At 46.7% G+C, this 10,975-nt stretch overlaps 1 protein-coding gene across 1 annotated transcript in view; it reads right to left on the minus strand.

Annotated features, from left to right (window-relative positions):
• The window catches only part of MEFV (MEFV innate immunity regulator, pyrin), a 13,041-nt gene extending 11,598 nt beyond the window's left edge, over positions 1 to 1,443 (minus strand). The window contains exon 1 of the mRNA XM_026491079.4: positions 712 to 1,443. Coding sequence (XP_026346864.3) covers positions 712 to 1,138 — 427 coding nt within the window. The 5' untranslated portion in view covers positions 1,139 to 1,443. The remainder of the gene's footprint in view (positions 1 to 711) is intronic.
• Between the last annotated feature and the right edge of the window lie 9,532 nt (positions 1,444 to 10,975).

Below are 10,975 nucleotides of genomic sequence, written 5' to 3' on the forward strand. Positions count from 1 at the left end.
CAATATTTTTTAAGCCCATTACGTATTTGCTGCCTCTCTTCTCAAAAAAAAAAAAAAAAAAAAGTCTGAAAGCAAAAATCCAGTAGGCCACATTTGTTGATCACAGTGTGATGAAATCAGAAAGTTACAGCAAAACAGGAATAGAAGAACAAGGAGGAGAAGAAGGAAGAAAAACAAGGAAAGAGAAAAGATGAAAGAAAGGAAGGAAAAGAATTGAGAATTTTAGAATACCTTTGTGGAATGTGTCAAAGAAGAACTCAAAACTGAAAACAGGTGGATTTCAATGTGAAGATTACCTGTCGACCCTGCTGGTATGGTCAGTTAGCAAACCTTTTTTTTTCTTTCCTGAAGATAGTGGTGTGTACGTAGGGGTTAATCACAATGAAGTTAGGGCCCTTCTAAGATCAGGCATCTAGCTCCTGCCTCTCCTGATTCTGCCCTGCAGTGAGAATCTCAGCCTCCCCGCCCCCCTCACCCCACCCTGTTTTAAAGCCATTGGGACCCTTAGCTGTACTAACCCAGCTCCAAAGACCTAAGCAGCAGAAAGGACTTCATCGGCCAGAGTCACTGGGGTCATGGTAGTCCTGGGATTCCTAACCCCAAGTCACAACACATTGGTCTAAACACAAGTTCCCTCTTGCACCTTCTGCCCCACCCCATGAATAGCCAGCAGTCACACTGGGAGAGGAATGGGGCATGGGGCCTTCTTACCTGGGCCAATCGCCCTGACAAGCTCCTCTGCCAGGAGGTTCTGGTTGATGGCCCTCAGGACTTGTAGGGTCAGCTTCACAGCGTACTCCTCCCCATAGGAGGTGATCATCAGAGAAGCCAGCCTCACTGGCTTGGCATTCTGGAGCTGGCCCCGGGGGATCCGGAAGTGATCCTTCTCCAGGCTGGTGTTCTGCAGCTTAAACTTGAACTTCTCAAAGTCATCGGACACCAGCTCCTCCAGGGAGTCCAGCAGATGGTCACGGGGGGTCTTGATCATGGTGTTGACCAGGAGAGGCCAGAGATAGTTGTCTGAAACAGGCTCTGCTCTGGAACCCAGAAGGTGGGTAAAAAGAAGCCGCTTGTGAAATAGCGGAAGAGGCACAGGAAATGCTCTGCACTCTGGCGGGAACCGAGGTATGAATGTCATCGTTTATTCCCAGGGATGACACTTGCGTTCTCTTTCTCACGGATTTGAAGGCTTCTACAGCTGGGAGGGCGCAAGGTCAGCCATGTGGTCCTCCGGCCCAGCCCTCACCTTCGCATACAGCCCTGCAGAGCAGCGGGTAGGTTTGTGAAGGAGGGGCTGGGGCTGGAGTCCAGAGTCTTGATCCTAGGAAGGCGCTCAATGCTGCTTCTCCCAGGATATGGGCTGGGGGCGGGGGGGCGGGAGCAGGAACAAAGCCCCTGGTCCCACGCTGCAGAGGACCATGATGACGGTCAGTCTCTTTGGCCAGTTGTTCTCCTCCAGACTCTTGGGATTTTATTGGCCCTCCAAAGCAAATGGTGGGGGGACAGGGGGCAAAAACGCAGTCCTGCAAATTTTACCCTTCTCTGCCCAAGAAGGTGGAGCCAGAAGGACACTCCCAGGACACAAGCCCTGGCGTCACCCCTGTTGATGTAGTTCCAGTTGTCTGGTACTTCCAGCATCACGAAGGCTCAAAACACCATGTGTGGAGCTGTCGTCCTGATGTGTTTGTTCCCTACTCTGCCCTGGCTTCCCGAGAGCATACCCATGACAGAGGGTGCTTGTCCATGCACTTTTACTGAACAAGTTTTTTTTGCTTGTTTGGTTTTTTGTGTGTGTGTGTGTGTGTGTGTGTGTGTGTGTGTGTGTGTGTTTTAAAGTAAGCTCTATGCCCAGTGTGAGACTTGAATTCAAAACCCCGAGAACAAGGGTCATATGCTCCACTGACAACCAGCCAGCCAGGTGCCCCTGAACACATATTTTGGACACCATACCAGGATGTGGAGAAACAAGAGTGAAAAAAGACTTAGGTGTCCTTTTTAGCTCACGTCCCAGTGTGGGGCTCCAGAAGTCACTCCAGAGCTAAAGAAAGTTGTATGTGGGGGGCGCCTGGGTGTCACAGTTGTTAGGCGTCTGCCTTCGGCTCAGGGCGTGATCCCGGTGTTCCGGGATCGAGCCCCACATCGGGCTCCTCCGCTAGGAGCCTGCTTCTTCCTCTCCCACTCCCCCTGCTTGTGTTCCCTCTCTCGCTGGCTGTCTCTCTCTAATAAATAAATAAATCTTTAAAAAAAAAAAAAAGAAAGTTGTATGTGGGGTGAGCGGGCTTCTTCCATAGGTAACTGCTTCTGTCTTTCTGCATACCCTGATTTTTGTCCCCAACTTTTTGTTTTGAAAAAATTCAAACCTACAGAAAATTTACCTAGATTCACCAACTGTTTACATTTTACAGTATTTAGTGATTCTCTCTCTTACATACATGCATGTGCTTCATTTTTCCTTTTTTCTCTCTGAACCATTTGGTAGTGAATTGAAAACAGTATTAGATATCACTCCAAATACCCTACGTACCCTAAGTACAATGAACAAGGATACAAGGATATTATTTTAAATAACCAGAATACAATGATCATACTCAGGAAAATCAACATCATTATAATACTATAACGAGTCCATAATCAAATTTCTCCAATTGTCCTGATAATGTCCTTGCCAGCTTTCCCCCGCCACCAACCCAGGGGCCCTGCACTGCTTTTAGTTGTCGCGTCTCTATAGTCTGCTTCTGCTAGAACACTTTCACTCTTCCCTGCCTTTTTAAACTCTGTCAGTGCTTTTGCAAAGTCCATTCCAAGCAGAATGTCCCTTAATTTAGATCTGTGCATCATGTCCTCATTATTAGACTGAAGGTACATTCAGGTGCTCAAGATGTCTCCACTGTAAAAGGACATTTTTTCTTTGTAATTAGTAAGTAACCTGAACGTGGAAACGTCTCATTCTCCTACAGTCTTTCACCTCATGATTTTAGCTTTCATTGATGATCCTTTCCTAAATCAGTCACTACAGTGGTACTTGCAAAATGGCAATATTTCTATCACTAAGCTGGCATCATTTGCATGTCCTGGTTTAAGCTTCCTGCATTTCATGAAATTTTTGGCTTACAGATGTTTTGTTGGTAACACAATGGTGGTTACTGTGTGCCAGGCACTGCTTGCTTTATATCCATTATCTCCTAAAATCTGTGCAGCACCCCGGTCAGGATTCATCATCCTCACTGCCAGGATTAGTGGTTTAGTGACTTGCTCAGTGACTGAGCCAGGATTCAAACTCCCTCTTTTAACCACTCTGCAATAATGTCTATGTGCATGATGATAATTTATTATTTTATTGTTCTCACTAACCACAGATGTCACTTTTTCAGCCTTCCAATGAGACTCAAAATGGGCTATTCTGACCACTCCCACAGGTCATTTACAACATTCTGATGCCTGGCAGAACAAACAGTACTGTGCGTGACCAGCCTGTGTGTGACTGGCTGGGACCAAGGGTTTGATGAGTTCTGCTTGGTTGAATGTATCTTCCTGTCCACTTGGTCCACATACTTCATATTTTACAGAGTACTCAGTGCTTTTGGTTTAATAGCTGACAGCATCCAGTTTTCTGGATCCTGCTGAGAAAATAACCCCAAACCCAACATACTCCCTTAAAAATGGATGGACCTAACTGCATGCATATTTATGGTGCAAATGCTGGATGTGTGATATTCTCAGGTTGGCCCAGAAGGGTGTAGACTGAGCGTCTCTGGGATCACGACCTGTGCAGGGTTTCAGAAGGCAGGAACACAGCCACCCACAGGGAGCCTCCCACCCCTGAGACAGAACTGAAATTGTGCAACAACACACAGGGTGCTTCGTGTTCATGGGGTCCCTGACCCTGTGTTGACGGGCCAGGAAACTCCTTTAAGCTGAGATTAACATACCCATGGCAGAATTGGGCAGGAACTGGGGCTTTCCAGTATATAGCAGGATATTTTGCAATTGCAGTGATACCTTTCGCAATAGGGAGCAATTCTGAGGCATGGACTTGTCTTTTTTTTTTTTTTTTTTAAGAGCGAGCACTCAAGTGGGGGGGGAGGAAGAGCAGAGGGAGAGGAGAGAGAGAATCTCAAGCAGACTCCCCACTGAGCTCAGAGCCCCGCACTGGGCTTGATCTCACAACCCTGAGATCATGACCCTGAGGCATGACCTGAGCCGAAACCTAGAGAGAGTCACTCAACTGACTGAGCCACCTAGTCGCTCCAAGGCATGGACTTGTAAGGTAATGGCATTTCTAGGTCAAGAGAAGCTGAAAGAGGTTCCATTTTTTGAGGTTCCAGTAATTTTTTAAAATGAAGAAATGTGAAAAGATGATTATAGCTCTCGGAATGCCTTTTAAATGTCTGATTGAACAGCTGTAGTGGAAAAGTGAAATCTTTCTTGTGCCTCTGTGACTGTGTGTGCCCTTATTTCGGAACACCATGATAAATCTAAATCCATTGCAGCGGCTGCAGGCAGAGCTATTTCAGCCTCTGCTCTTATACTAAGTAATGCACAGCCCAGACATCCCAACCTTTACTCCATGCCTGGGGTCATCTTTCTAACTTACTCCATCAGGGTTTCACTTTCTAACACATTTCGCTTTTCCATCACTTTGAGATTTTGAAAATCAATATGTATTACTTTTATAAAAGAAAAAAAGATAGTTCAAAAAAAGTAGTTTATAATTAGCTTATCCTCCAAGGGGATATAAGTCCTGTCCCCACAACCAACATGATAAAGGAGGTTTATGGTTTTAAATAAAGTACATATCTGTTATTGAGAGAGCAGTAGGCAAGATCATGGAAGAGTTCTGTGTTAATCCGGAGTTGGAAATAATGGATCCCATTGTGACCCAAACTCTTCCCTCCCTCCAGTATATTGAATTTTAAGGCAGAGATCTGAGACTTAGAGAGGCTAACGTCTCAATTTCAAAGTGAATTTCCAGGCAATGAACCTCCCGCTGAGAAACATACTTGCAACTGTGCTTTCTGAAAAAACCCAAGTTCTGGTGCAGCCTCCAACCTCCTGAGCAGGATGGAAACAGGGAGAGAAAGCCAGCTTCCAAGGTGGCCTTGACCTGTGGAGGTTGTACAGTAGTGGGGTCGGAGTAGTTCCCGGATCGGTCCACCCGTTAGAGTTTCATTTGCAGTATGGTAACGCCAAGCAAGAAGCTTTGTGATCTCTAAAGCGCTACACACATTATTTATTCTGATTGTTAAATCTAGATGGAGGGTAAGTGGATGTTCATTTTACTTTTCAATTTTGTTACGTATTTAAACATTTTATAATTTAAAACACTGAAAAAATTTTGTTTTACCAATATTTCTAGGGACCCTACTAGGAGGCTGGCTGTGGGCATACACTGCCCTGACCACCAAAGGCTTACAGGTTAGTGAAGGAGAATAACCCGGTACCTAGAAGGCAACTGCTCTCGCTTCACTTGCACCCTTTGAGGTTCGGTTTACGTAATTCTTTCCCATTCCCACCTCCCCGCCCTCTTATCCGCTGCAGAGCGGCCCCGGGCGCTTTGGTCATGCCTACTCAGTGAGTTTCGAATATGCACAAAGTAATGGGGAAGAAAACGGGACTCCAAGATCTAGGACGTTTGGCCTGGGGCAGTTACACGACGTCTCTGAATTTGTTTCCTGTCAAATGGGTGGTTTGGGAATTTCGATGAGATAATGTATGCAAAGAAGCCTGGCACCGTGGGTCAGTGTCAGCTAGGTCCTCTGATGCTCTAGCGCTGCGCCGGGGGTATCGTGGGCGGCGTCCGAGGGCCGGACACAGGATCCCCGGCCCCGCACAGCCGTCACCTCCGAGACCCCTCCACCCACAGCTCGCGATTCGCCGCCGCCGCGCTCGCTTCCGCGCGTGGGGGCAGGAGGACCCCACTCCGCCGGTCTCACGCCCCGCAGCAACCCCCTGGAGCAGTCGCTCCGAGGGGAAGCGGCCTGGGCTGGAGGGGGTTTGTCTGCGGGAAGAGTAGTTCGAGGATAAAAGGGAAGTGTCAGCGCAAAGCCCCGACAGGCAGGCTGGCAGGCACTGGGGGGCGAGACCACCTGGCACACTGAGTCCGGGGCCCCGGGGGGTCTGCCCGAAGGAGGGCGAGCCCAAGGAGCCAGGAGCAGCCCCGCGCGGGTTCCCTGAACGCATCGCTAGTGTGTTCGAGGGCCACGCCCTAAACTACGATCGGAGGGCGAGCGGGCGGGCTCAGCGGGGCCTCTGTCTCCCAGGGGGCGCTGGGGCGCTGCGCGGTGGTCCGAATCGGCGGCTCCAGTAGCCTTTAACTGTATCTCCACCGAGCGGCTAGCGCTCGGCGCGGAGGCGGGGCGGCCGTCGCCGCTGGTATCCTGGGCACGACGCCAAGTGCAGTGCACTCGACCGTCGGCAGCCCAGGGTTGGCTGGGCGTGGGTGCCGGGGGCTGCGCTGCCACGTGGCACTCCACAGCCCTCCACCCTTTAAGAGCCCCAGGACCTCGTTCAGTCGTATTTCCGGCAAGTATTTACCGAGTGCCTGCTGTGCACCTGTTGCTGTGCCGGGGCGAAAACAGGCAGGTCAGGCGGCACCCCTGCCCCAGGGCGCTTGTCTCCTGGCTTACAAAGAAGCGGGTGGTCTCCACTCCCGGCGAGAGCAGTGAAAGAAATTCAGCCCAACGCCAGCACTGTCATCTTGTTGGTTTTCAGACACCAGGAACCCTAGGGTACCGATTCTTAAACTTCTCTTTATCGTGATTCATTTTGAAAAATCTAGGGAAATGCTATGGGCTGTGGAGATAAATGGTTTTGTTCATAAAAAAGGCACATAGACCTGCAGTTTCATGTGTCATTTCAGGGGATTCATGACTTCCGAAGTGTGCCTGGGGGAACCTGGCACGAAGCTCTAGGCATGGACCCTCCCGTCAATCAAAGCCGCCCGTACTTTTTAAATCTTTTGTATATTTCACCTTCCAGGAAGATTTCCTTTGATCCACTGAGGGAGGATCGGGGGAGGAACACCCAGCCAGAGGGTCTATCTGTATTTCTAGTCCCAACATTCTATTTGTTTAAGTCCTTCCCATCAAGACTACTTTCTAGTCTCAGGTGAACATAACCAGACTGTATTCGCCTCCATGGTAGTGTGAGGGACACCTTCTTACTCAAATCCGTGTCACCCTTGTGGAACGTTCCCTTGCCTGGCGCACTTGCCAATTAGTTAGAAACTGTAAACGACTTAAATGACTATCACCAGGCGACTGGCTGAATAAATTTTGGTGAATCTATTCTATGGACTGCACCGCATCTGTTGAAAATGTGCGGCGGGTTTTTGTATGTTAATGTATGGAGATGGTCACTATGTAAGCTGAAAAAAGCATGCTTACAATACAACATGACAATATAATCCCATGTTTGTAAATACCAGGAAAATATTTTTAAAACTTAAATATCTGAAGGGGAAGAAGAAATAACATGGCAACCTCTAGAGAGTAGAATTAGGGATAGAGGTTGTGCTTTTCATTCTGTGTCCTCTGTACATTTTTGTGTTTTTCAATGAGCATTTAAACATTTTATGACACGTGAAACATCATCCATGAATATATTCTGAGTGTAAAATAATAAGGCAAAACAGAAAATATAGCAAGCTAATGTTAGAGGAAGACTTTCATGTTTTGCTCATTATCTGTCTGTTTGCTTATGTATATATGTATGTACGTAGGCTCCGTGATCAGCGTGGGGCTCAAACTCACCACCCTGAAATTGAGAGTCACATGCTCTACCGACTGAGCCAGCCAGGCACCCCTGCTTATTATTTTTTATAACAAAAACTTAAATAAAACCTCATGAACTGGAATATTTTTTCACTGCAGTGCAGAGGATTAGGAAAATGGTTTTTAAAAAGCAGACTGTGCCCATTGGGAAACACATGTGAGATTTTAAAACAATGTGTGTGAGGTTTGCCAATGCTGGAGAAACAGCACAGACCTACCTTTAAAGCTAAATACACATACATACATGCACACACACTGCAGACATCAAATTAATGCAGACCCAGACTAGGGAAGGCATAGGGTCTCACACGCTGACTCCCTTGAATTTATAGAGCAGAAACTACAACTTAAAAAATATGATTGAGATAAGCTAAAATGACTAAAAGGCCATTTGCCCGGGAAGGCGCAGTATTTGCACAAGAGCCTTCACACAGGGCATTACCTATTCCTGCACCCCTGCCCAATTCAGGCACTTTTCCTGCTTCTTGTAGAGGGCCCTCCGCGTGGTCTCTAGGGCTGCCTGTGGAAGCACAGTAGACACCCCTCTCCCATTCCTCATCCGCAAGGGTAATCTGCAGAAGCCAGCAGTTGGAAACAGTTCATGCTGCAGGAAGTACTTAGGAGAAAACAACTGTGTAAGTCAAAGTTAAAATCAGACATCAAAGACCACAGAAAACATTTTCTAAGGTTGATATAGTTGCGGTGAGGGATCAAAACACCAAAAATCATAGCCTTGGGACTGCAATGGGTGACACTTATGATTGAAGCTACCATATAGTGGGCACTGTGTGTGATGTAAGTATCATATGAGTGCTTTGTATGCCTTCACAGCACAGGCTCTGGAGTCAGACTGCCTCAGTGAGAATACGGTGCCTACATTTAACCAGTTGTGTGGACACTGGCCGAGTGATGGACCTATCCACTTACTCAGCCTTGAAAAGGAAGGAAATTCTGATACATGGCACAACATGGACAAATCTTGGACACATTATGCCAAGTGACAGACACAAAAGGGTAAATGTATGATTGTACCTATATGAGGTACCTGGAATGGTCAAATTTAGAGACAGAAAGTAGAATTGTGTTTAACAGGGTAAGGAGGGTTATTTAATGGTTAGAATTTCAGTCTGGGATGACGAAAAAGTTCTGGGGATAGGTGGTGGTGATGGTTGTACCTCAGTGTGAATGCACTGAATGCCACGGAATTGTACACTGAACAATTGTTAAAATGGTAAATTTTAGGTTATGTATATTTTACCAACCCAAAAACCGCAAAAATGCACATACCCCTTGGTTCAATTATTCTATTTCTGGGAGTATCCTAAAAATTATTGAGTGCACACAAAGCTGCATTACAAGATGTCCATTGCAGAATTATTTATTAAACCAAGAATGGGAAACAACCTAAATGTCCATCAGTAGAGGAGATAGTAAGTACAATTGTGACACCCATACTGTGGCATAGTGCGCATCTGATAAGAGTAAGAAAGCCCTTTCATCTTGATCCAGGCACACTGTTATTAAAAGGAAAACTGGGAAAACATGTACACCTAATAAATACATGTATGTGAACACATCAGAAGGAGATTGGTAGAGGGGCGCCTGGGTGGTGCAGTCGTTGAGCGTCTGCCTTCGGCTCACGGCGTGATCCCGGCATTATGGGATCGAGCCCCACATCAGGCTCCTCCACTGGGAGCCTGCTTCTCCCTCTCCCACTCCCCCTGCTTGTGTTCCCTCTCTCACTCGCTGTCTCTCTCTCTGTCAAATGAATAAATAAAATCTTAAAAAAAAAGAAGGAGATTGGTAGAATGTACAGCCACCTGTTACCTATAAAAATGAGAAGTGAAATAAGGGGGTGATGAAAAGTTTCCTCACTTTCTTTGTATACATCTATATTCTTTGAATCTTGTACAATGACTATTCATGTATTAACTGTTGTTGTGTAACAAACACCTCAAAAGTTAGTGGTATAAAAACCTTTTTAGTCTCATGATTTTGTGGTCAGGATTTTGAGCAGGACACAGGAGGGACAACTCATTTCTGCTGCATGACTGGAGCTCCACCTGGGGTGGCTCCTATGTCTGGAGATCGCTGGAATGGCTATACTTGACTGGGGTTATGTGTCTGGGGTCTCGGTACTGGCTCTCTGCAGGTGACTGCTTGTTTCTTGTCCCCCTTGTGTCTGCTGGGACTGCAATATCCGAAAGACGTCTTCACTTGTATGTGGGGCGCCTGGGCTGGGATGGCTGGAACTGCTGGAGTTTGCTGCACATCCATTTCTGTCATGTGCGTAGCTTGGGCTTCCTCACAGCATGGCAGTCTCAAGAGAACCAGCCTTCTTAAATGGCAGCTGGTATTCCCAGAGGTAGCTTTCCAGGAAGCCTCTGGTGGTAGCTTTAAGACTTCTTAGGTAGTCCCAGAAAGTCACTTCCATTTCATTCTGTTGCCTACGTATGTCACTAAGATTGGTCTAGGAACCCCCTCTCAATAAGTAATAAGGAATTTGTAGCCATTTTTAACCTACCACACTTACCTAATGTAAAAAATCAAGACTTTTCACAGGAAATTCAACCTGACCTATGATTTATAGTGACTTCATTCCAGCAGAGCACACCCACCTCTTTCATTTTTCTCACCAGTCATTGCAAATGTACAGTCTCTTTGGAAATCCTCTACTAGGCCTGTTGCTTCCTTCCAATTCTCTTATGCCATTCTACAAATTAATGTTTAGGTCAGTGGTTCTCGTCTTTGGTTGCACATTAGAGTCATCTGGGGAGAATCAACCTGGGTGGCTCAGTAGGTTAAGCAACTCCCTTCAGCTCAGGTCATTATCTCAGGGTCCTGAGATTGGCCCCCGCTGGGGAGCCTGCTTCTCCCTCTCCCTCTGCTGCTCCCCCTGCTTGTGTGCACTTTCCCTCTCTCTCTCTCTCAAATGAATAAATAAAGAAATCTTAAAAAAAAAAAAAAAGAATCATCTGGGGAGCTTTAAAAAATCTTGCTGCCCAAACCAAATACATCAGAATCTCCAGGGGGTAGCACCCAGGTGCTATGGTCTGTGCATGTTTGTGTCTCCTCAAAATTCATATGTTGAAATCCTGATGCCCAGTGTGATAGTATTAGATGGGTGGGACATTTGGGAATTTCTTGGGTCATGAGGGTGGAGCCCTCATTAATGGGATTAATCCTCTTGTATACGGGAATCC

This window comes from Ursus arctos, unplaced genomic scaffold (assembly GCF_023065955.2).
Source record: "Ursus arctos isolate Adak ecotype North America unplaced genomic scaffold, UrsArc2.0 scaffold_2, whole genome shotgun sequence".
In the NCBI taxonomy this organism is placed as follows: Eukaryota; Metazoa; Chordata; class Mammalia; order Carnivora; family Ursidae; genus Ursus; species Ursus arctos.